Source organism: Tachyglossus aculeatus, chromosome 25 (assembly GCF_015852505.1).
Source record: "Tachyglossus aculeatus isolate mTacAcu1 chromosome 25, mTacAcu1.pri, whole genome shotgun sequence".
NCBI lineage: Eukaryota > Metazoa > Chordata > Mammalia > Monotremata > Tachyglossidae > Tachyglossus > Tachyglossus aculeatus.
This window is the reverse complement of record NC_052090.1, coordinates 12,074,221-12,101,669: the sequence shown is the minus strand read 5'-3', so window position 1 is coordinate 12,101,669 and position 27,449 is coordinate 12,074,221. Positions and strand designations below refer to the sequence as shown.

At 43.6% G+C, this 27,449-nt stretch overlaps 1 protein-coding gene across 3 annotated transcripts in view; it reads right to left on the bottom strand.

Annotated features, from left to right (window-relative positions):
* Positions 1-27,449, bottom strand: part of MAPRE2 (microtubule associated protein RP/EB family member 2) — a 131,830-nt gene that overhangs the window by 38,853 nt on the left and 65,528 nt on the right. For 2 of the 3 annotated variants that reach the window (XM_038766418.1, XM_038766417.1), the window contains one exon: positions 13,257-13,384. The exons of the other annotated variant lie outside the window; for it this stretch is intronic. In XM_038766418.1, the coding sequence (XP_038622346.1) occupies positions 13,257-13,377 (121 nt within the window). In that variant the 5' untranslated portion in view covers positions 13,378-13,384. The remainder of the gene's footprint in view (positions 1-13,256; positions 13,385-27,449) is intronic. 3 annotated transcript variants of the gene reach the window in all.

Below are 27,449 nucleotides of genomic sequence, written 5' to 3'. Positions count from 1 at the left end.
TTGGTCCGCTGCCTGCCCCAAGGAGCTTCCTCCCTCTCCTTCCTTAAGAAGCAAATACCAAACTGGAGATCGGGAGTCCTGAGGGAACGCTGCTGCTCAGCCCAGATCGGCACCTGGAATTCCCACCAACACAAGCTGTGGCAGACGGCTCCCAATCCCCCAACTCACTGTCACGCCAGAGGAGGCTCCTTTTATTCTTAATTCAAAAACAAAGTCAGGAGGCCTGAAAATCTTTCGGTTAATTTCACATCAAAGGAAAGGATCCTTAATCAGCTGAAAGATTAGTCGCTCCAATAATGCTGGAAATAGAAGGCTTTGGAACAGGATAAGAAGGGCATTTACACACCCCAATAAAGATGATTCAGAATACTGTCTCCCTTTCTACAAAACCTCACGTTAGCCATCGCTCTGGCACACTGATTTCTTTTTTGAGATTATGAGGTTGGATGATTAAACAGCCCTGCCAGATTGTAACTAGAGTTACTGGCTGAGTGATCTCTGCTTCTGACCCAATTAGAATGGAGAGATTGTATAAACCCTTTTAAGAATTTCTCAAGACGGCTGCAAAGTGCTGACTCCAGATAAGAGAAAGCCATATTTCTCATCTGTGTGAGGCTGGCCAGCAGAGAAGAGCAGAGCCCCTTCAGGAAGTCCATTTGCTCATAATATATACCTCGACAACAAATGCCATAATGAACCTTCCTGAGTGGAGTCACACCCAAAGGAAGTGCAGCTGGAGGCTAAGGTGGTCCGGCATCAGTTTCTTTAACCTGATTTGGCTTAATAAGATGCTTTTAACGGAAAAACATTGCCACCTCTTCAACCCAGGGAAGGAGATTCATGAATGCTTTGTTCCAGCGGCCCTCCCTGGACAAAATTCCAAGATGGCTGGAATCCAGAAGCCCAAGGGGGAGAAGGGAAGACTTGTGACCGGGGTCCTGGAGGGTTAAGAGCCTCTGCCAGCTGGCCTTTTAATTTGATCCTTTTTGTTAGGAGGTCACAATATACACAAGGGAACAGTTCACTGGATGCAGGGAGCTTAGGTTTGATGAGGAGTGACACATTTGAAAGAGGAGGGAATTTAGGAAAGATTAGGACCTGCTAAGTGAAGGAGCTCCCTAAAGTTTGACTGTTTAGAAGAATGCTGATTTCACATGCATTTGATTTCACCATGAAATGTGAAAATGATTCTCCTGGATTTTTAGAAAATGCCCTTCTTAAAATTGGAATGGCATCTGTAAATGCCTACTAATTTGGCCACTAACAACGGGTAATGGCCCTTTTTATATAGCCTGGCCCCATCAACAGTGGAGCGGACTCACAACTGGATGGACTTCACGGTAACTGCTATTATAATAATAATGATGGTCTACTACTAATAATATATTATTCCCCTGTGTATCATGTGACCTCATGTTCTTTTTATAATGCTTTTGTTTTTTCAAAACACGACATCAACAACTTTCTATCCTCACAAAATCCCTGAAGAGTAGGAAGAGGAAGGTATTATTACCCTCACTTTACAGATGAGGAAACTGAGGCAGCAAGCGGTTACATGACTCACTCCCAGTTACACCAGGGAGTGACAGAGCCAGGAACTGGACCTCAAATCTGAGTCTCGGACCTGTGCTCCTTCTACTGAACCTCACTACTCCAGCAGAGTCCAAGTGAGTCCAGAGCATAGCAGCTTCTGGAGCAGAGATTGTTTCAGCATTTGAAGGAGTCCCGAGACTACTCAGATGAACTGACTAAATCCTCAAAGGGTGGCAAACCTACAAATGAGATTATTATTATTTCTTTTAAGGTTCTTAAACCCCAACTTTTCCCAAAGTGAAACAAAAGCAAATCATTTTTGAAGTGGACCAAAGCAAAGTCTTGAGAAGCAGTGCAGCCTAGTGGAATGAGCACGGGCCTGGGAATCAGAGAACTTGGGTTCCAATCTCATCTCCTTCACTTGTCTGCTGAATAACCTTGGGCAAGTCACTTCTCTGTACTTCATCTGTAAAATGGGGATTAAGAATGTGAGACCCAAGTAGTACAGGGACTATGCCCAATCTGATTAGCTTGCATCTACCCCAGAGCTCAGTAGAGTGCCCGGTGCATAGGAAACACTTATTAAATATTATTTTTTTTTAAAAAAAAAGTACTCACAAATGAAACCTCCCCTAAGACTGAGAATTGATGGAAAAGACAAAGTAAGCATGGTCTATTGCAAAGAAAGTGGTCTTGGGTGTCAGAGAACCTGGGTCCTAATCCCGGCTCTGCCAGATGTCTGTTGTGTGACCTTGGGACCAGTCACTGAACCTGCCCTGTGCCTCAGTTTCCTCATTGGTAAAATGGGGAGCGATAACAATGGTATTTGTTAAGCGCTTAACTATGTGCCAGGCACTGACTAAGTGCTGGGGTGGATACAAGCAGATTGGGTTGGACACAGTCCCTGTCCCACGTGGGGCTCACAGTCTTAATCCCCATTTAACAGATAAGAGAACTGAGGCCCAGAGAAGCGAAGTGACTTGCCCAAGGTCACACAGCAGACAAACGGCAGAGCCATGACCTTCTGATTCCCAGGTACATGCTCTATCCACTACACCATGCTGCTTCTACATACCTGTTCTCTTTCCTATTTAGACTCTCAGCCCTATGGGGGACAGGGACTATGTCCAACTTAATTAACTTGTATCTCCCCCAGCATTTAGAACAATGCTTGACACATAGTACATGCTCAACAGTAAGGGCTCAATAAATACTGTATTCACTCATAATTGCCCGCCCCCCCCCCCCGCCCCAACACCTCTTGCATCATTTTGGTAACATCAAAGGCGTGAAGTCAGTATGGACGCATAAAAGCAGTCTAGCAAAATGGAGAGGAGGAAAAAGAGAAGAAAAATGGGGAGGAAGGAGAAGGGGGAGAAGAGGAAAAGGTGAGGTGCACTGAAACTTCATCTCTCCTAAATGCTGCATAAAAGTGCATATCAATCAATTAATGCTGTTTTTTTGTGTATACAGCACTGTACACTGGGAAGGTAAAGAGCTGGTAGACACATTCCCTGCCCACATGGAGTGTACAATCTACAGGGGGAGATGGACATTAAGATAAACTATGGATATATACAAAAGTGCTATGGGACTAAAGGTGGGATGAATAAATGGTACAAATGGTAATGATAATGGTGGTATTTGATGATAATGATAATCACCATAATGACGATAGTAGCATTTGTTAAGCATTTACTATGCGCTAAGCATTAGGATGACTCCAGACATTCAGGACGGGCACAATCCCCACGGACATGAGGCTCCCAGGCCAAAGGGGAGAATGAAGACTGAGCCAATCTTTTTGCTATGTACCATTCAGACAATGCTTCTCTTCCCCTTGTACAAGCTATCGTTGCTTACAATTATGTGGTACAAAGAATAACCTTTTATTTCCTCCTCAGAAACTGGGATGTGATAACTACCTGGTAGCTATAAGAGGGCTGTTCAAAAGTAGAAAAAAATCAAAAGTGCAAAGTGTTGCAGATATTTGGTTGAAAAATCAAGTTCTAGCGAGTCCTTGTTGAGTCAGGTATGCTGCTGTTCAAAACAAAGGAAATGGAAGAGGAATTTATGGAATGGTCTGGAGTGGAGAGCTGGGTCAAACAGAGGGAGGGAGGACTAGACTTTTTACCTGTAACACGTGAAACCCAATACTGACGCTGGCCACGAGACGTCTCAAAGGATGGAGATTGAGAAGAGAGCTAAAGTTAGAACCAGGCATTCCAGAGGAGATGAGAAAGAAAAGCCAACAGAAGCCTTTACCAGAAATGGAAACAAACATCATGATTAACTTGTTCCTACCCCAACTCTCAGACCAGTGCTTGACACACAGTAAGACTATCAGCTTATTATGGGTGGAGAACGTGTCTGCTAATTCTGTCGTGTTGTACTCTCCCAAGTGCTTAGTACAGTGCTCTGTGCATAGTAAGTGCTCAATAAATATGATATAGAAAGAGATCTACAAATATAACAACAACAGGGAACGTGTAACTCCCACACAGTAAGCACACAGTAAGTGCTTAATAAATATTATTACCACTACTATTGGTATCTTCTCTCTGTCCCAGTAATAGCAGTTTTTTGTACCTAGTACGTGGTTAATAAATACCACTTAAAAGAAATATAAAAACAGGACAATTTCTAAAGGACATACTGATTTATATATTTCTTATGTCTGGTTCGGAAGTACTAACTTTAGATATAATAATTACTTGAAAAGTGATGGATTTTTAAACACCTCGGGCCAAAATACTGGAAGCTCATATAATAAAAATATTCTCAGAAAAGAGCAAACTAAAATGAAAGGTTATTAGCTATTTTGTTTTCCTATTAGAGTAATTTTCTACCTGTGATTTTGGCTTGAAGAAATTAGCACTCACAAAAAACTGAAGAAACAAGGAAGGCACAGTTCAAACAGGGGTCACAAACATCTCCATCTATAACTTCAGTGCAGGTAGTTATTTATGTGGTATTTTTGGTACACTCAATTCTACAACACGACAGGGACATCCATTCTCCATAGACACGGTACTGAAGAAAATTTGCATTAATAGTACAAATGCATGCATGCCTCCCCCTCGTCCCCCCTCCACCCCCCATCTTACCTCCTTCCCTTCCCCACAGCACCTGTATATATGTATATATGTTTGTACATATTTATTACTCTATTTATTTATTTTACTTGTACATATCTATTCTATTTATTTTATTTTGTTAGCATGTTTGGTTTTGTTCTCTGTCTCCCCCTTTTAGACTGTGAGCCCACTGTTGGGTAGGGACTGTCTCTATATGTTGCCAACTTGTACTTCCCAAGCACTTAGTACAGTGCTCTGCACACAGTAAGCGCTCAATAAACACGATTGATTGATTGATTGATAAACACACACACACACACACACACACACGTGTGCACACACAAACACACCCACCCACCCACCCCATTTCTTTCAACACTCCTCTCTAGCCAGGCAGATGTGGCTGGTGGAAGGATGTTCCCTAGCAGCAATCAGCATTCTATCCAAAACATGTAGTGAAAATATTTCTCTGGAACTACTGAGAATCATTAAGCACGTCTTTCATGCGGAACACTGGAGTAAATATAAAATAATCAAATGAGACACAATACTAGACCTCCGTGGGGCTCAGCACCTAAGAAATGGGGAGCCCAGGCCATCGTCTCTCCAATTTACAAATGAGGAAACTGAGGCTCAGTGAGTTAAGTGACTTGCCCAAGGTCATATAGGAAGTTGAGGCAGAACTCATATTAGAACACAGGCCACCTGACTCCCAACCCATGCTCTTTCCACTACATCATGCGGCCTTCCAGAAGTCAGAGAAATTGTAGATACCATCTGTCTTGAGAGATTGCCTTGTACCTTCCCCAGCGCTTAGTACAGTATTTGACTCATAGTAAGCAGGTGACAAATACTGCCATTATTATTACTATTATGATTGTTATTAGCTAGGAAGAGAAGCCACATGACTGACTATGGCTCACTCATTCTTGGCCCTGGCTTCCCCTAGCCACCCTGTCATTCATTCATTCCTCTTATGCAGTGACACTCATCCTCACCGACTCCTCCCCACAACCTTCATTCAATCGTATTTATTGAGCGCTTACTGTGTGCAGAGCACTCACACTCATCACCTGACCTGTGGGTCTCCACTCCATTCCTCATCTGAGCACTTCAACCCTTGCAACCAAAACCGCAAGCTAGAGACATAAATCGGTTCTATTAAGGACCCCAAAGACGCAGCCCACCTAATCTGAATTTGAAGCCACCACAAAAATGGGTACGTTAAAGAACTGCTCCAGATGAAAAGTGCGGCGCGGCTGTCCGTCACATTAAATGCACAGAATCCCATCGAGTAGGTCTCAAATGCAGTTATAAAAGTTAATGACGATGCCAGCTTTAAACTCTCTTCCCATTAAAGAGCATTTTTAAAGTTTGCTTGGTTTCAAATTGATCAAGTTCTGCCTGTTCCCTTACTTATCTATGAAGATTACAGGCTGTGAGAGCTCTCCATTATGTAATCTGCAAAGAAACCCTATCATTACCGGACCAATATCTGGCCGACCTCATTTCTGCCCGGCTTCCGTGGAAGGCTGTTCACAGAAAGATGGGTCCCTCCCTGCTCCGCAGTCCCAAGCTGGAAGCGGGGTGAACTGGAGGCTAGAGAAGCAGCGTAGCTCAGTGGAAACAGCACGGGCTTTGGAGTCACAGGTCATGGGTTCGAATCCCGGCTCTGCCAATTGTCAGCCGTGTGACTTTGGGCAAGTGACAATAATAATAATAATAATAATAATAATAATAATAATAATAGCATTTATTAAGTGCTTACTATGTGCAAAGCACTGTTCTAAGCGCTGGGGAGGTTACAAGGTGATCAGGTTGTCCCACAGGGGGCTCACAGTCTTAATCCCCATTTTCCAGATGAGGTAACTGAGGCCCAGAGAAGTGAAGTGACTTGCCCAAAGTTACACAGCTGACAATTGGCAGAGCTTGCATTCGAACCCATGACCTCTGACTCCAAAGCCCGGGCTCTTTCCACTGAGCCACACTGCTTCTCTGTGCCTCAGTTCCCTCATCTGTAAAATGGGAATTAAGACTGTGAGCCCCCTGTGGGACAACCTGATCACTTTCTAACATCCCCAGCGCTTCAAACAGTGCTTTGCATGTAGGAAGCGCTTAATAAATCCCATTATTATTATTATTATTATTAAATGGGATTGTGTGCGCATGTGAATGAAGAGAGCCCTTTATGTGGATACAGCACGGGCCCGGGAGTCAGAAGGACCTGGGCTCTAATCCTGGCCATGCCACTTTTCTGCTGTGTGCCCTTGGGCAAGTGGTTTCACTTCTCTGTGCCTCAGTTACCTCATCTGTAAAATGGAGATTAAGAGTGTGAGCCCCATGAGACAGGGGCTGTGTCCAACCTGATTAACTTCTACTACTGTGCTTAGAACAGTGCTTGGCACACAATAAGCACTTTTCATTCATTCAATCATATTGATTGAGCACTTACTGTGTGCAGAGCACTGTACTAAGCACTTGGGAAATACAAATTGGCAACATACAGAGACAGTCCCTACCCAACAACAGGCTCACAGTCTAGACAACAAAACAAAACATGGGGACAGGTGATGAGTACCAAAATTATTATTACCGCTCAGCCTACTACCCGGTCAGTTTTATCACCAAGATTTAAGGTTAATCTTTAATTCTTGTTTTTCAATCCATGTTTTTTTCCCACTGGATGTCCTAGATCATCAGAATGCTGTGCTGGGGAGGTGGGGAGAGATTCTCACCCCCATCCTTCAAGCACCCACACCCACACCACGCCAGCGCAGTGAAGTTTAATTTCAAGTCAGTTCGCGTCTAATGAAATGACTCAGGAAAAGGAATTTAAATTTCTGCTAGAAAGCACTGGCATTCAGGCAGGTAGTCGGATGCCCTGTAAAAGCACACACCAACGGAGGGCTGGCTGGAGTCCAAACGGGCAAGTTCACTGGTCATGGGATTCCTTGTTTGTTGCCTGTTATTTCCAGACGGGGAGACGTGGTAGGGGAGGGCCTGTGCTTTCCATCATCATCATCAATCGTATTTATTGAGCGCTTACTATGTGCAGAGCACTGTACTAAGCGCTTGGGAAGTACAAATTGGCAACATATAGAGACAGTCCCTACTCAACAGTGGGCTCACAGTCTAAAACTTTTCTTTTAGTTTGCTTTCCAGATCAGAAACATGGGACTGAACCACTGGCTGGAGCTTCCCAACTATATCACACGGGAGTTCAGTGGGCTAGGAGGCGGGGACACACCTCGGAGGGAGCAACTACATTTATTTGGTCAAAATGCCAGGGAATGGCAAAGGTGGAAGACTTTCGGTATTCAAAATATCTACCCTGAAAGTCAGAGAAGAATACAAGACAGGCAGAACAAGCCCATGGTAAGGGGGTATCGCTGCCAGGTCCAAGTTCCTTAATGGAGTCCTCTAGATGGTGAGCTCGTCCTCTACAATGGAAGCTCGTTGTGGGGAGGGAATGTGTCTATGATATGTGAACCCCACGTGGGACAACCTGTGTACCCCTCCCCAGTGCTCAGAACAGTGCTTTGCACATAGTAAGCACTTAACAACTGCCATTATTATTATTACATTATTATACTGTACTCTTCAAGCATTTAGTACAGTGTACAGGGCTCTGCACCCAGGAAGCGCTCGATAAATACGATTGACGACCCATCCATTGTAATCTTTTAAATGTGCATTCTTCTTGACTGTAAGCTCGATGTGGGCAGGGAACGTGTCTACCCACTCTTGTTGCTTAGTACAGTGCTCTGCACACAGTAAGCACTCAATAAATACCACTGATTGAATCCACAGGTTCAGTCTAAAGTCTGTTAAAAGATGCTTAGTACAGTGCTCTGCACACAGTAAGCACTCAATAAATACCACTGATTGAATCCAAAGGTTCAGTCTGTCTGTTAAAAGATGCTTAGTACAGTGCTCTGCACACAGTAAGCACTCTATAAATACCACTGATTGAATCCAAAGGTTCAGTCTAATGTCTGTTAAAAGATGCATAGTACAGTGCTCTGCACACAGTAAGCACTCTATAAATACCACTGATTGAATCCAAAGGTTCAGTCTAATGTCTGTTAAAAGATGCTGGTGAATGGAGTAGAGCCCATTCTCAGATACAGAGGGTGCTGATGACAGTCACCTGTATATATGTATATATGTTTGTACATGTTTATTACTCTATTTAACTTGTACATATCTATTCTATTTATTTTATTTTGTTAGTATGTTTGGTTTTGTTCTCTGTCTCCCCCTTTTAGACTATGAGCCCACTGTTGGGTAGGGACTGTCTCTACATGTTGCCAATTTGTACTTCCCAAGCGCTTAGTACAGTGTTCTGCACACAGTAAGCGCTCAATAAATACGATTGATGATGATGATAGCACACAGTGATGAGAGAAGCAGTGTGGTCCAGTAGAAAGATCACAGGTCTGGGAGCCAGAGGACCTAATCCACTTCCCTGTTGTGTGACCTTGGCCAAGTCACTTAGCTTCTTTTTGCCTCAGTTTCCTCACCTGTAAAACGGGGATTCAATACCCGTTCTCCTTCCCACAGACTGTGAGCCCCAAATGGAACCGGGGCTGCATCCAACCTGATTACTATGTGTCCACCCCAGTGCCTGGCACGGAGTAACTGCCAAATACCAGAATTATTATTATCTTGCTTCTATGCTGCAAGACAAGCAAAACATATACACGAAGATGGATCACTCAAAATAAAGGCCACCTTGTTGCTTCAATCTATAATTGGTGTACGCAACATAGATTGCACCAATAGGTGGACTTGGCTGTCAATTACCTAGCATGTTATGTATTTGTTAAGTCTCGGAATTAACTTTGGCTCTGTTATCATTGTTCTGTGTACACACAATTTAATATCCATTATATGTCCACCTTATGCTAAGTGATTACTGAAGCTTATATTGTCTGACAGTTTCACTGCTTAGCTCCTGAGCGAGATACCAAGTAAGAGCAGCTAAATTTATAGTTTCCTGGGTTGACTTCCTCTAACCTGGTCCTCCGCAAGCCAGCTCTCTTCCTTCCTTCAAGGCCCTGCTGAGAGCTCACCTCCTCCAGGAGGCCTTCCCAGACTGAGCCCCTTCCTTCCTCTCCCCCTTGTCCCCCTCTCCATCCCCCCATCTTACCTCCTTCCCTTCCCCACAGCACCTGTATATATGTATATATGTTTGTACATATTTATTACTCTATTTATTTATTTATTTATTTTACTTGTACATATCTATTTATTTTATTTTGTTAGTATGTTTGGCTTTGTTCTCTGTCTCCCCCTTTTAGACTGTGAGCCCACTGTTGGGTAGGGACTGTCTCTATATGTTGCCAATTTGTACTTCCCAAGCGCTTAGTACAGTGCTCTGCACATAGTAAGCACTCAATAAATATGATTGATTGATTGATTGATGACATGGTCAGCCTAATTTAAAGGGTGGGGCCGCCACCCGAAACTGAAACAAGAAGCACCAGGACATGCCTGCAAAAGCATCTTTTCATCACAGGGGTTCAAGGGGGGGAAAGGGCTCCTCCATTCTCTATCAGGGCAGGTGCCCTCCGAAAAGCAGCCTGCTCGAGAGGAAAGAGCCCGAGCCTGGAAGTCAGAGGACCTGGGTTCCAATCTCCCACACCTCTGCTGTGTGACCCTGGGTAAGTCACTTCATTTCTCTTGGCCTCAGTCACCACATCTGTAAAATGGGGATTAAGACTGTGAGCCCTTTGTGGGAGGGGGACTGCTTCCAACCTGATTATCTTGGCATTTACCCCAGCAGTCCAACCTGATTATTTGTATCTACCCCAGCACTTGGAATAGTGCCTGGCACATAGTAAGCGCTTAGCAAATACCATTAAAAAATAAAAAGGACTTTCAACTTGGCAATCCCTTCCATAATGACCAGGCCTTTCCAGAGAGTTGTAAGGGCTATAAGTGATCATCATGCTTCTCCTCCAAGGGACTGGCCCCTCTAGCCAAAAAAGCTTCCTCATATACATTTCAGAAGTCTCCCTCCAAATACAAGCTTTGCTGGAGGCAAATTTATTCATAATACTCATTTTCCATCAACCAAGTTCACAGCCATCACATTCAAGAGATCAGTAGGCCCCCTGAAACAGTATTACATGATCCCATTTAGCTTTTCCCGTGACTCTCCACAACATGGCAGTCCACATTTTTTTCAGTGCTCTCACTTGGGTTTCGCTGGCTATCGGATTGCTTGTGACGAGACAAATGGAATGGAATGCAGTCATTTTTCATTGGCTTTGAAACACTCTCTTGGGACTGGAAAACATTCTTGAATATTAGAACTTCTAAATACCTTTTCTGAAAGTCCTTGCTTCATGAAAACAAATGGGATGTTACATGAACACCGCAAATAAAGAAGAAAATGGAACTAACGTGAACAAAATGCAATCCTTTATCTTCTAATGGGATGCAAAAACAAGGAGCTAAAGTCTATTACAATGCTAGTTCTGGGAGGTATGACTGGTGAGAAAATAAGCAAAATAATATGTAAAAAGGAGACTGCCAAAATTCAAACACAAAAATTCAAGTATAATAAGCACAATAAAAATAAAGGCTGGTTGATTTACATCTGGAGTATATTAAAGGGCCCAAAACACCCAGGTAAGACAAAAAGGGAAATTAAGGGGACTCTGAAATACCAAAAATGACCCTAGACATCTGCATATCAGTAGGGAAAAGAGGCTGAAGCAGGACAATTTTGGGGGAATAATAATGTGTTTTGCACTTTCCCCCAGTAGCAACTTTTGAAAATTACTGACTGAAGCCAGAAAAAGTTCAAGGATGAAATACAGAAATGACAAACAGGTTTAGGAGAAATTTATTTTTAACACTGGGCAAATAAAATCCCATACTTTGGAATCCCTCCACATTCCAGTGGGTCTCCAGAACCTATTCGTTGGCAAAGCAAGGGAGCCTGCAAGTTTCTAGAGTAAAGCCTGTCTGTGATTCCATGAAAAAATATGTTTATCTACAGGGTATCAATTTGAGAGCTTAGTGGTAATCATTTAAATGCCATGAAAATGTTTCTACTAGAACAGATTAGTGGTGAATGTCCAATGGCTTCGCTAGGAGGCTTTCAAACCGGTAACATCCCAGCTGTACAAGGCTACACATTTAAATACCAAAAGCTAACACACACATTCAAGCAAATTCACTTAAAGATCTGCTCTATTATTAGAAGTCTGGGTGCTTTCTACCAAACTGAGAGGAAGCAACAAAAATACTTTACACTGATATACTTGATATTGCTGCATTCCGATAAACCCTATATTACGAAGTCATCCTCTTCTAGACTGTGAGCCCGCTGTTGGGTAGGGACTGTATGTGTTGCCGACTTGTACTTCCCAAGCGCTTAGTACAGTGCTCTGCACACAGTAAGCGCTCAATAAATATGATTGATTGATTGTCATTGCCTTCTCCCTGGGTGGAAGTGCTTCCCTGAGCCCCAGGTGGCAGAGTTGGCATGGCCAGAATGCCTCCTGTTTAGTGAACTGCTGATACCCAACTTGGGGAGGGCGGGCAGAAAAAAAGCCCATAATTCAAAAGGACACTGAAATAGTTGGAAACCCACTGGTATTTCCAAACTTGAGAAGCAGCATGGCCTAGTGGATAGAGAATGGGCCTGCGAGTCAGAAGGACCTGGGATTAATTGCGGCTCCACCGCTGGTCTGCTGTGTGACCTTGGACAAGTCACCTAACTTCTCTGTGTCTCAGTTACCACATCTGTAAAATGTGGATTCAGTCTGTGAGCCCAATGTGAAACATGGACTGTGTCCAACCTGATTACTTTGTATCTACCCCAGCATTTAGAACAGCACCTGGCACATAGTAAGTGCTTAACGAATACCCTTTTTTAAAACAACAGCAACAAAGCCACCCCCAACTTCAACTACACTGCTTGCCGCCTGACCCCTGAAAAGTTGCTCTGGGAAAACAGACATGATGGCTTCTTGGATGTATGCAGCAGTTAAAACCGATGGCTGTTTCACCCCCATGAGGTCGTGCTCTAGTAAACAGTATTCTACTGGTCCTCTAAACTGTAAGCTCTTTGTGGGCAGGCAACATGTCTACCATTTCTGTTGTACTGCTCCTTTCCAAGGGCTTAGTACGGTGCTCAGCACACAGTAAGTGCTCAGTAAATGCCATTGATTGGTTGGTCTCCTCCCGGACTCTATGAAGGTTTTCAAGGCAGAGGCCCCAAACCAAGACTTCTTTACCCACCCACCCATTTGGCTGAAGTGCACACTGTTTCCCCATGGCCCTCTCTCCAATTTTCTGCTTAATGCCAACAGGGATTTTTGAAAATAAGTGAACAGTTCCTCTAAAATAGCTCTATCCTCATTGTTGAAACTAAGGAAGGTATGATTCTTCCATTTTTTACTCTTGATCTACTGCATTTGTGTAACCAAACAGAATTTTTTCACGTTCTTTATCCAGTTCATTTTCCTTTCTAAAGGTCTTCCTTTCCCTTTCCGTTTTACCTTAATATTTTACCAATTTTGATATATTTTAAAGACAAAAAAATTAATGACCAGTAAGGATAATGCAGTCATATTCCGATTGGCAGAGCATGAACATTTAAGAAGAATGTTAGTGTTAATCTCTTACCTGAGCAAAGCTGTTCGACTTTTGTGTAGTTTAAAGAAACTATGTCATTAACCCATGCAATGATGTCATGTCTGCTCATAGTCTCTTGGGTTATCGAGGTAGAATACACATTGACCGCCATCCCCCAACTGCAAAAAACAAGGAAATATATTTACTTTCTTCACAATGGAACATCTCCCAAACCTCCAGTACTATTTAAGGGGAAGAGTGGCTTACAGAGAGAGGAACCTGGTTTGAACTACCTGCCTTTAGTTCTAGCTCCAAGCCCACCTTGGATGCCATGTCAGCCAGAGCCACTTGACTGACAGATAACATCATGGGCTTTTCCAGGCCTGAGGCTCAACTTCTACAGTGCTGCCACTCTGGGGGCATCCCAGGTGATTGGGCAGAGTGGCAGCAGGATGGGGAAGACAACTCAGAGGTTCTAATATCCCAGGCAACACCTATCAGGCAGACCCTTGGATCAATCACAAGGAATGCAGGAGGATGCAAACTCATGGCTAAACTACCCATCTATGTGATCTCACCCAAACGGGTATCAGATCATCCATATAAAACTGAGCCAAAATCCATCAGATGAACCCCGGCATTTACAGTTTTAAAAATGTCTTGAAGTCATTTCCACCATTAAGAAACATTTGGGATTTTCTTTTTTTCCCCAAGAGTCATTTGATTTACCCAGTACAGACTCAGCTAATGACTACATTGAGCAGGGTAATGAGTGCTTGCCAATACATAATGGCTAAATTTGATAGTGCCTTTCAGGCGATTTTAAGTCACACCCTTTTTCTTCTCTGAATCACAATAACCTTCTAGTGCCTACTGAACCCTACCGAATGCTCAAATGAACATTTTGAAAGTTTTCTACATCTTATTTTGATTACATCTATACTGCTATCAGGAGTGAGAGTTAGGGAGGATTGTGGAGGAAGAACAGGGAGTTAGAAAGGAGCAAGTAACATGAACTGAGAATTACTTTAGCGATCAAGCGTCTCAAGGACAAATAAAGAAATTTACTTCTTCAACTGGCATGGCAATACTTCTTTCAGATTACACTTTTTTTTACTTCACTAAGTGATACTGGTCCCCTAAAATATATTTCTACGAAATGGAGGATAACCATTCATCATCATCTTTGACAGTATTTATTGAACAACTGAAGGCAAAGTACTGCAGAAGGCACTGGGGAAATTTTCAGTAGAAGATAAATTGCAACCCTGCCCTCAGGAAGCTTAAAATACAATGCGGAAGGACGAGTGACCATAAATTGATGAATGTACAAAAATTAGGCGAATGCAAAGTAAACACAAACACAGTGGATAAATAAATCAACAGCAGTTATGTAAAAAAGAGTGTTAAGGTGGCTGAGGTGGCAGCCCAGGGAGGTAAAGGGATTAACTGGGGAGTTGTAATGGAAAACATTTCATCCTTGCTCACTAGAATTTGCTATAGCATCTGCCAATCAAAAAAAAAATGAAGAGAAAATAGAGTAGTTTCTAATATTATTGAGGTATTGCAATTGCTAGGTCTACATAGCTTGCAAATTTAAAGCCATTCCTAGTTATTCTACCAGGGTTATCTCAAACTGTAGAAGTGAAACAAAAATTTTAGAACATAAATTTTAGAGTTTTAGAAAAAATTGTTAGAACATAATAAAAAGCACACTCTGCCTGTCCGTTGCAAGTCTCCCTCCGAATGCCCTCCCTCTGCCCATCCGCCAAGCTAGCTCTCTTCCTCCCTTCAAGGCCCTGCTGAGAGCTCACCTCCTCCAGGAGGCCTTCCCAGATTGAGCCCCTTCTTTCCTCTCCCCCTCGTCCCCCTCTCCATCCCCCCCGCCTTACCGCCTTCCCCTCCCCACAGCACCTGTATATATGTATATATGGTTGTACATATTTATTACTCTGTTTATTTATTTATTTATTTATTTTACTTGTACATTTCTATCCTACTTATTTTATTTTGTTGGTATGTTTGGTTCTGTTCTCTGTCTCCCCCTTTTAGACTGTGAGCCCACTATCGGGTAGGGACTGTCTCTATGTGATGCCAATTTGTACTTCCCAAGCGCTTAGTACAGTGCTCTGCACATAGTAAGCGCTCAATAAATACGATTGATTGATTGATTGATTGATGACCTGAAGCCTTGCATCAGGTACATTAAAAATGTCAGCACCCACAATTTTCATATACCTCTCCTCATCCTCTACCCTTCTGACAACTAGTGACCCAAACACTTCCAGTTGGAAGGGAGACGAAGAGGGAGAGGAAAGGCAGACAGTCACTTACAAAGAAAGTGAATTCTGCCAAGGTTGGTGTGAAACTGTCAATTTCAGCACACTTCCAGCACAGTGGATTTCGTTGTGCTATCTGTTGGCCAAATCATAAAGAACATGGAACTCTTCCTGTGGAATTATGCTTCCCAGCCCTTGGCTTTGCTGTCCTCTGTCTCTGCACCCCAATCTTGCCCATCAACCCTATCTCCCAAAATCCTGCCCCACCTTCTATTCTATTTCTAGTCTATCATCTTATTTCTTTTTAACTTCTGGGTGTCACTGGAGACCTTGCTACTCCTGCTGTTGCCCTGGTCCCTGTGCAGTTTGCACTTCCAGTGGAACAGAAGGGCCAGTGGTGGGGGAGAAAGTGGTGGGTTGGGGAGGTGGTCTCAGGTGGCGGGCCCCGCCTCTCCACCCCAATCTGGCCCCAATCTTCAGCTACGGAGTGCTAAGCACTGTACTAAGCACTTCTGAAAGCACAACTGAAGACACACACATTCCCTGTCCTCAATGAGAAGCAGCATGGCACAGAGGATAGAGCATGGGCCTGGAAGCAGGAAGGTCATGGGTCCTAATTCCAGCTCCACCACTTGTCTGCTGTGTGATCTTGGGCAAGTCACTTCTCTGGGCCTCAGTTACCTCATCTGTAAAATGGGGATTGAGACTGTGAGCCCCATATGGGAGAGGGACTGTGTCCAACCCAATTGGCTTGTATCCACCCCAGTGCTTAGTACAGTGCCTGACACAGAGTAAGCGTTTAACAAATACCATCATCATCATCATGAGCTTACAATCTAATAGGGCATTAAAGAACCATGACAATCAAAATCACGTGAAGGAAAAAAATGATTCAATATTGATCTGACTCTATTAAGTTTCATTCATTCAATCATATTTATTGAGCGCATACTGTGTGCAGGGCACTGTACTAAGCACTTGGGAAGTACAAGTCGGCAACATATAGAGATGGTCCCTACCCAACAATGGGCTCACAGTCTGGAAGGGGGAGATAGACAACAAAATGGCTTCTGAAAGACCTGGGTGGCTTCTCTCAAACACTAGGATATGCATCCCCTTTGGAGATACTGGAGCCCAGTCATTACTCTGAGCTTCTTGGATTTCCAAAGAGTGCAGCTAACTGACATATAATTTCAGAGTGCTCATTCCCCTCCCCAACTTCCTTGGACTTCATTCTTACTTGTCTCCTTGCATTCTAATTAAACTATTATTAATGATTTTGCTGTCTTACAAAGTACTTGTGTCCAAAGAATGAAGAAATTGAGAACATCATTATAAATTATAACCAAATGATGGAGACAAAATGGGACAGGACTATGCCTGACTTGAAAGTAAAATCAGTGTGGAATTTTGTCAAAAATTCTCTGTTCCTGAGTCAGTTCTGAGAAAAATAACCAGGAAAGCCTTTTGAAATACAAACCTGAAGATGGTAAATGGAGGAACAGAAATTGGGCAATTGGTATTCAGCGGGAGTACCGCAAAGTCTTCAGACTGAAAAACTGCTGGAGGCATGGATTTGGAACAGACACTCTCTGAAAACGGATTTCATCATGGATTCCTCCTCTGACTATGAATCGGCATGGCATTAGTAAAATACCAAAGAAGATTAAAACATAACACTACAAGTAAACCCCCAGTGATTGAAATGGATTAGGGGTCACTCCAGACCAAAAGGAAAGAAGAAGTTAAAGCAGTGAACAATGAAAGATGGTCAGTATTAAACCCACTTTGGGTGTGTCGAGGCAGGAAACTATCCCTAGGCCTCAATCTTCTGGACACTAAAAGCCCTTCTTGAGTTCCGAAAGATGAACCAATAACGCCACTGATTATTCACTAGAAATGTCCCCCACAACCCCAAGTCACTTACGAAATCCAGCACAAAACCTTCACTGTATTAGAGCCAAGGCTGATGGTTTTAATCCGATGAGGAGGATTTTTTCAACCGGGGAAAAGGCAGTTTTATGTTTCCATTTCAAACTGTCCTTGTATTTGGCAACTCAAAATAATAAAACTCATATAAAGCTATGGCGCTTTGTTCCTGGACAGCACAGTGTCTTATGAAACCAATTCTTCTGAATCACTGACTCCAAGAGAAAATGTAGTCTCAAATTTTTCATAAATACAACCATTTAAAAAAAATGCACGTACAGTGCTTGAATGCAGGACAGGAGCGGTATATATCTATCGTCTCTCCTCCCACCTGCTTCCCACTCCTGTTTCCATCACCGCACTCATTTCCCCGCTTCCGCAGCCAACCCCAATGGCCCTACCAGAGACAATGATGCAGGGATGGTCTGGATGCTGAGGAACCTAGGAAATGCACAGGCCCTAAAGGACAGGGGAGAAAAAGGGAAGCCCGATGCCAACCTCCAGCAACTCCAAGGAGTTACAGGAACTGGCTCAAGGACAAGAGTAAGCAGGGGTTCACACAATTAAGTCAGGAGCAAAGCTGGACCTGAACAAATCAGCACTCTAGCCATTCCTCTTAAATATAAGCTGTTTTCCTCCACATTTTTTTCCAGGTTGTACAGCTAGAGCCAAATTAATTTATGCAGAAGCCTCTTCCCGGGAAAGCTTTAACAGAAAGAGTGGCTCATCTTTATTTCCTTCTGTTGTGACTTTCCCCCCAAATTAACCTCCCACTAAGTTCGGTTTAAATTTGGCTAGAAAAACCAGGTTTTATCAGGCAAACCCTTATGCCTCTTGGGGTTTGGAAGATTTGTAAACTGTCTGTAGTCATACTAAATGAGTTTTTACTGTGCTCATTTCCTCCATCAAACCAGTAATGAGAACAAGGTCAGAAACAAGGGATGAAGAAAATATTCCCTACAGTGAATCTGCAAGAAATTGAATTTTACTGCAAGTAAGAATCACATGGAAAGTTAGGGGAAAACCAGAAAATGTTTTTGGGGGATCTAAATCTTGGCACTTTGGAGAGATTATGAGATAAATACTGACTCCTTATAATTCTGCCCTTCTTAAGATGATTCCTTGCTATTTTTTTTTTTAATAACACTGGCCCTTTTACAGGACTGCTCTAGTTCAAATTTTCTCCTTAGAAATATTCTGCAGGCCAAAACACTCTAACACCACTAGAAGCTATGGCAATCAAAGGCCAGGAGGGAGTGCCCAGGTTTGAGAATGAAGAGACGTGTTACTGAATCTTGGCTCTATCTCCAAGTCACCAAGAGACCCCCCAAGAAGTTGTTCTCCTCAGCCTCTCTTCTTGAGAATCTGCCATCCATAGGAAAGATAAGACTATCAACCCACCCCTACATCACTGGGATTTGGGAGGATAAAGGAGATACAATGACTGGATAGGAATGCTCTCCAAATATTAACAGAGGAATGATATCCTGCATTATATCATTCCTGTTGAGATTAAGTTCCACTTTCCCAGGACCCATTTATTCTCTGATCTTATGTGCTTAGCATTTTAATAAAATCTCAATTTATATTAATTTACCCTTGTTCTTCTATCCTTCCAGCCTTCTGTTATCAACAGTTGCCCTGCTCTTTTCCTTGCTATGTCAATCAATCATATTTATTAAGCACTTACTCTGCACAGAGCACTGTACTAAGCACTTGGGAGAGTACTATACAACAGAGTTGGCTAACCTAGTCCCTGCCCACAACGAGCGTACAGTCTGGAGGGGGAGACAGACATTAATATAAATAAATAAATTACGGATATCTAATAAATGTTGTGGGGCTGAGGGAGGGGAGAATAAAGGATGCAAATCCATGTTCCAGGGTGACGCAGAAGGGAGTGGGAGAAGAGGAAATGGGGACTTAATCGGGGAAGGCCTCATGGAGCAGATGTGCTTTTAATAAGCATTTGAAAGTAGCGAGCATTATTATCCAATATGAAGAGGAGCAGCTTGAGAAGCAGCATGGAGTAGTGGTAGAGCACAGGCCTGGGAATCAAAAGGTCATGGGTTCTGATCCTGACTCTGCCACTTGTCTGCTGTGTGGCCTCAGGTAAGTCACTTCACTTCTCTGTGCCTCAGTTACCTCATCTGTAAAATGGGGATTGAGACTGTGAGCCCCTTGTGAGACAGGGACTGTGTCCAACTTGATTTGCTTGTATCCACCAGCGTTTACTATAGTACCTAGCACATAGTAAGTGCTCAACAAATACTATTATTATTATTGAGGGAGGAAGTTCCAGGCCAGAGGCCGGACGTGGTCAAGAAGTCAATGGCAAGGTAGACACGGTCGAGGTAAAGTGAGTAGGTTGGCATTAGAGGAGTAAAGAGTGTGGGCTGGATTGTAGTAGGAAAGCAGGGAGGTAAATAAAGTTGGAGGGGGTAAGATAATTGAGTGCATTAGAGCCAATAAATAAGATCGACTGAACTGGCCCAGGGTGAATCCTGAATTCTCCTTGGGCAGCATTTGGATAAAAGCACAGCTCATTTTAAAATTCTGATAAGGGACTAAAGGACTGAAATGAAAATAGACATTTATGATAAAGGAAAAATAAGCAGCTAGCCCAGGACAGGGAGTGGACACCTCAATTACGGAAAAAATCTTTCAAGGCACCTGAGGGGATTGAGACAGGCAAAATTCTACCTGTTCCATTTTTCCTAGTCACCAGGTAGGCTTCAAACTCCAAAAATACCACAGGCCCCACCACTAACACAGCCTCCTCTCAAGCAGATTTTGCATATGGAATCAAGATATCAAACAGTACAGCGGGGAGCTTGTCAGGTAGTTTGATCTGAGATGGCGTCTAGTTCACTTGCATTCTTTAAAATGATCCATCTCCTGCAGTAAAAATACCTTGATCAGCTGCTTCAACAGCATCATTGAAGATGCACTGAAAGGGCAAGTGTCGATCTCTGCTAAACATTACTGGGCCTTCCAGGTAAGTGGGTTTGAAAGTAGTGGTGACTGAAACAATGCTCCACCAAAGCACCAGGGCAATATGGCATAATAATAAATAATAATAATGATGGCATTTATTAAGTGCTTACTATGTGCAAAGCACCGTTCTAAGCGCTGGGGAGGTTACAAGGTAATCAGGTTGTCCCACAGGAGGGGCTCACAGTCTTCTTCCCCATTTTACAGACGAGGTAACTGGGGCACAGAGAAGTGAAGTGACTTGCCCAAAGTCACACAGCTGACAATTGGCGGAGCCGGGATTTGAACCCCTGACCTCTGACTCCAAAGCCTGGGCTCTTTCCACTGAGCCACGCTGCTTCTCTACTGGAAGTACTGGAAACGAATAATGCTCCTGAACCTCAAGTTTGGGCCCATTACTGACACTCTTACCCAATATTTAGGTAGAACATAAAAGGAGATACACAGTTTCTGCATGAAAATGACACTACTCCTCCCCCCTCTAGACTGTGAGCCCGCTGTTGGGTAGGGACCGTCTCTATATGTTGCCAACTTGTACTTCCCAAGCGCCCAGTACAGTGCTCTGCACACAGTAAGCGCTCAATAAATACGATTGAATGAATGAATGAACGAACTACTCCAGCTACCAAACACTTGGCAGATCACATTTGTTAGTTATTATTATTATTCTTATCATCATCACTACGGTACGTGTTAACTGCTTACTATGCATCAAGAACTGTTCTACGCACCAGGGTAGATACAAGTTCATCAGGTCAGACACAGTCCCTGTCCCATATGGAGCTCACAGTCTAGGCAGGAGGGAGTAGGATTTAATCCCCATTTTACAGTTGAGGAAACTGAGGCCCAGAGATGTGAAGTGACTTGCCCAAGGTCACACAGCAGACAAGTGGCAGAGTCAGGATTAGAACCCCAGTCCTCTGTCTCCCAAGCCCATACTCTTTCCACTATGCTTCCTGCTTCAGGAGGCACTTTATACTCCAAATCCTGTCATTCTCCTGTGAGCTTGTGAACGGACCAGGAGTTACTCCAAGTTTTGGGGTATTCTTTTTAACCCTCCATAAATGTTCTGCTCCCCTCCCTGCTCATTTCAGCAGCCATAAGCATGAAGAGTACAGCCTCCCGGAAGGTCCTGTGAGAGTTGAACGTCCACAAGAACAGCTCTCATCTTGTGGGCACGGACCACATCCATAAAACCGCAAGGGCACAAGACATTTTCAAGTCACTCAGAAAAAGTTTGCAAGAGAGTGTGGAGACTATCAACTGAGCAGTTCCTGAAATTGAAGGCATTTTTCTTTTTCTTCCTTTCCAGGGTCCCTGGGTACTGCTGTTGGAGGTTCTACATGCAAAGAATTACCGGGCCATAACTGTCAAAATTCAGATTAAAACTGCTCTTGATATTCTCCATTTCGGACACCTGGACATCAGGAAAATATAGCTCAATTGTAAAATGTCCAAGAATGAGTATGGAAAATGATTTAAGGGAATGAAGAGCTTGGAGGAAATAAAAATGAATCACTGACCTAACCACAAGATTTTCAAGGTCTATGAAACATGCATTAGCCTGAGCCTTCTAGGGAGATGTAGTGTAAAGTAGAAGAAACCCACTGAGCAGTGGAGATGAAATTACAGGGAAAGTTAGTTCTTTTCTGAATCTACTTCCGAGGCTCTTCTGACAAGGCTGATTTAGAATTTTCAAGCTGCGTGGAACAGTTTCAAATCTGAACTCAGCAATAAAACTAGCCACGGTTTATCTGATCTTTTTTTGGGTTCCTCCAAGCTTCCCGGCAAACCTCAAACGATTGTCCCTGCCTGGTCGTAACTTTCCAAGGCTAGTTTATTTATTTTATGGACAGTGGTCACATTATCTTTAAGCTTTAAAATGATTTGCCTTCACTTTGGGATTCAGATGAAATCAAAGAAAAACCAAGCAACAACAACAAAAAAAACCCCACAGTGGGAGGGGGATTCTATGGAAACCTCATACCAGCCACAGATCACAAGTAGGGAGGGAGACTTGCTCATGGCCTGCTATTAGCCCCGTGTGGGACAGGGACTGTGTCCAATCTGATTTCCTTGTACTTATCCCAGCATTTAGTACAGTGCCTGGCACATAGTAAGTGCTTGACAAATTCCAGAATTATTATCAGGATGTTGAAAAAGCTCCTCCTCAATTCACTAAGCATCTTCTTTTGGCTTCTTCTCCCTCAAACTCTATTAATTTAGAATCACTTTAGGTCTCAAGCATTGGTTGGAGGTAAGTTTCCAGCATTCCAAATTCCCAAATCTTTTGCACACACTGGGGGAGAGGCAAAATAGACTCATTTCCTGACCATTCAAGAGTTCTTAGCGGTCCCAGTGCCTCACATTCCCAGTCAAATTATTATCAACAATCGATCAATGGTATTGAGTGCTATGTGCAGCGCACTGTACTGAGCACTTGGGAGAGTACAATAACACAAAATTAGCAGACACATTCCCTGTCCATAACAAGCTCACATTCTAGAGGAAAACTCCTGAAGTCCTTCGAGCCGGATTCAAACCAGCGACCTAAGGATAACGGGGATCAAACCGCTTTGATACCAGCTGAGCTATCAAAGACTTCCATCAACAGTCTGTCCCGCCTTATGAACTTGACAGACAACTGGCTTGTAAGCAGAGGTGTCACCTTAAGTCACGGGAATCATGGATGTTCCACCTAATTGGAATTGGCTTGCTTTCATGGATGGTACTGTGGAGAGGGAAAGAAGGAGGAGGGGTGGGGCAACCCTCATGAAGTAAAGCCAAAAACACAATGTGGCTGAGAGTCACAGATCTGGAAGTAGAGATTTTGGGGTGGTAGGGGGAGGAAGAAGGGTAGCAGTGTGTGGCGAAGAATAGACTTTCCAGGGGAATGGGGGGCAAGAGACGACAAGCAAGATATAGTACAGGCTGGAGGTGGAGTCAGGACCTATATGCTTTCGCACCACTGCTGAAAGGGCTGGAGCAGCCCACCACAACCACCACAGTAAAATAACAGTAACTGTGGTATAAGTTGAGCACTTACTATATACAAAGCACTGCGGTAGATACAGGTGTTCAGGTTGGACATAGTCCCTGCCCCACTTGGGGTTCCTAGTCTAGGCAGGAGGGAGAACAAGCATTCTAATGCCCATTTAACAGACAAGGAAACTGAAGCACAGAGTAGTGAAGTGGCCTGCCCAAGGTCACAGACAAGTGGTAGAGCCGGTGTTAGGAGCCAGGTTTTCTGACTCTCAGGCCTAGGTGCCTAGCATTAGGCAATGCTGCTTCTCAATAATAAATACTACAGCAATGTCACCTGTCACAAATCAAGGGAAGAAGAGAGCAGCAGCTTGGCCACCCCCAATAGTAGACGATCAATTCCCTACTGACATTTGGGTGACAGCAAACATCTCAATCCCAGCCATAATACAATAAAATAACAATGTGAAAGGCTACCTCAAGATTACTACTATCAAGTAACCACTGATTTATCTTGGACCTGGCCTAAGGGACTTTGAAAACAGTGCACATTTACAGAAATGGAATAAGTTGTGCTCAGAAACAAAACCACTAGGCACATGGAGACTCTTGGGCAACCAAAGTATGACTTTGCCTTTCAAACCCAGGCAGCCACAGCAGAGTCTTCCAGACTCTCGGTGATGAGCTAGTTTTTGGGAGGGTTGCTTAGGAGACCCAAGGCCACCCTGCAATAATGCCCACCATCTCTACCTTCTCTCGAATGCTTGTGTTTCCAACAAAACTTGGAATTTAAAGTAGAAGGATCACATCCCACTTTCTTTGGATGTCCACCAGGTTCTCACAAACTGGTGGCCTCAATTCCATTTCTGAGTTTGAACAGCAACACCAATGGCTGTGATGCACACTTGGTGAAAGAACTTTCGAGAACTTCACTCAGCACCAATTGTGGGCAGCACAAATTGAACCAGGAAAACTTGCCCCTTAATGCAAGAAAGAAACCAACAAAATGGAAGGCCAGATGACCAGATCACTTATAAAACACATATCCTCTCTGTCAGTTATGGTGAGAAAAGCATGAGTGGTCTCAATGCATTATTTCAGTTTTCAACTTACATTTTTGTAAATTCTGATCCACCTGAAATGTAAACACAGCACTTCAATTACAGCACTCCTGCCTGAAGCTCAGAAGACCTATTCATCTCCTTCTCTCAGCAAAATTGCTGTTGCCTCCACATGGCTGCTCTCCATTCCTACACATGTTCACGGAGACAGGGAAGAGGTATCTTCCAGTTCTGAGATTTGGTGGCTGTTTTCATTTTTGATCAAAGAACAAAAAACTGTTTTTGATCTCTCACCAAATATTCACTGCACCTTATGGTTTAACGAGGCAAAACCATTCCGAAATAATTATTTATGGATAATGAGCAAATGCATTTATTTAAGAGGAAATATTATGAATGGAGAACGGCAGTAGAAAATCCTTTCCCAGACTGCAATGGCTATGTAGTGGAGAAATACTATTTGAAGGTGGTAGGAATCTACAATGCTGGCAGAATACAACAATTCAAAAGGGATTGAGAAAACCCATTCTTTTCAAGGGATTATTTTTCTTCAGTAGAAGGGCCAGGCTCCATACAGAATAGGATGTAAGATTGCAAGCAGTTCACAGAGACATGTAAGGCTGTTCCAATATGGCTCTTACAGAAATGAAACAGAAAAAAGGCTATGGGGCAGAGTGAGGTACTCCACGAATGGGCTAATCTAAAAGGCCACATGTTGGGTAAATGAATGGTAATATTTCATTTATAAATTACAAGGTTACCCACCTAATGCAAGGCAATTTTAGGGTGAATTTGTTGTTGGGTACAAATACTTCTTTTTTATTTTTTCTGAGATTTTTGGGTGGAAGGTCAACATTTTAGCATGAAAAAAGCTCTACTGCTTGATGAAATTTGAACTGCTTTATGTTGTGTGCGCTGGGGTGGAAACACGCAAATCAGGTCAGCCGTGGTCCCTGTCGCCCCTGGGGCTCCCTTACAGATAAGGGAACTGAGGCACAGAAAAGTGAAGTTTCCTGCCCAAGGTCACACAGCAAACAAGTGGGGGAGCTGGGATTAGAATACAGGTTCTTCTGATTCCCAGGCCCATGCTCTATCCACTAGGCCATACTGCTTCTCAATGGTGTTCTGTGTGATATGAAGGGGGAGGGAGCTCCAGGCCAGAGGGAGGACATGGACAAGGGATAAGCAGAAAGATAGACAAGAATGGAGCACAGAGAGAATGCTGGCACTAGAGGAGGGAGTGTGTGGGTTGGACTGTAGTAGGGGGTGAGCGAGGAAAGACAGAAGGGGAGAGTTGATAGTGCTAACCTTCTCACTGGGCCTCGTTCTCGCCTGTCCCGCTGTCGACCCCTGGCCCATGTCCTACCTCTGGCCTGGAACCCTCCCTCCTCAAACCCGCCAAACAATCACACTTCCCCCCTTCAAAGCCCTACTGAAGGCTCACCTCCTCCAAGAGGCCTTCCCAGACTAAGCCCCCCTTTTCCTCATCTTCCCCTCCCCATCGCCCCAACTCACTCCCTTTGCTCTACCCCCGCTCCCCGCCCCACAGCACTTATGTATATATGTACATATCTATGATTCTGTTTATTTCTATTAATGCCCATTTACTTGTTTTGATGTCTGTCTCCCCCCCCCCCCCCTTCTAAACTGTAAGCCCACTGTGGGCAGGGATTGTCTCTATTGCTGAATTGTACTTTCCAAGCGCTCAGTACAGTGCTATGCACACAGTAAGCGCTCAATAAATACGACTGAATGAATGACTGGCCCAGGGACCTCTGGTATGTAGCAACCAGGAACGAGGTGGGATTGTTGACAGGGTCCAGAGCATGGGCCGGGATGGGTGGTAGGTGCTAGCATCCAGAGTGGCATCAACAAAGAGGAATTTCCATTCATCAATATCCCAGTCCTTCCCCTACACCACCTGTTCACAAAATCCCGGCACCTCTGCAGGTGGAATTTAATCACTGGGGCTGGGTAGGGCATCCTTCGACGTTCTACTGCAGTGCATGAAGGTGGCAGAGTTGTGATTTAGCAAAGTAAAGGGCATAACCTCTCCCCTACTCTGCCCACCTGTCTAACACCCCTCTACTTATTTATTCATGTATTTCATTTTTGGAAATTTTAGAATCTCAATCAGTGGAATTTGTTGAGCGCTTACTGTATGCACAGCACTGCATTAAGCACTTGGGAAAGTATACTACTACACAGCTGGCAGACACGTTGTCCCTTGCCATGAGCTAACAGTCTAGAGAATAGAACTGGAATCATGTTCTTGCCACAGTAAGGCTACTGTGTTAAGTCCCTCTCCAAATTAACAAATAAGCAACATCTTATGAGCCCCCAGAAGAGATGGGGGGGAGTTGGAGAAATTGGCAGTTGACCCACCCATTCATTCCTTCATTCAAACGTATTTACTGAGCACTTACGGTGTGCAGAGTACTGTATTAGGCACTTGGGAGAGTACAATACAACAATAAACAGTCACATTCCCTGCCCACAGTGAGCTTAATCTAGAATGGGAGAGGCAGACATCAATTCAAATAAACAAAATTACAGATATGTACATAATTAGAGAAGCAGCATGGCTCAGCGGAAAGAGCCCGGGCTTTGGAGTCAGAGATCATGGGTTCAAATTCCTACTCCACCACATGTCTGCTGTGTGATCTTGGGCAAGTCACTTAACTTCTCTGGGCCTCAGTTACCTCATCTGTAAAATGGAAATTAAGACTGTGAGCTCCATGTGGGACAACCTGATCACCCTGTATCCTCCACAGCGCTTAGAACAGTGCTTTGCACATAGTAAGCACTTAACAAATGCCAATTATTATTATTATTATTATTATTATTATTACTGTGGGACTGGGAGGGGGGAAGAGCAAAGGGAACACGTCAGGGTGACACAGAAGGGAGTGGGAGATGAGGAAAAGTGGGACTTAGTCTGGGAAGGCCTCTTGGAGGAGATGTGCTTTTAATAAGGTACCCAGCTAATAAGGGAAATG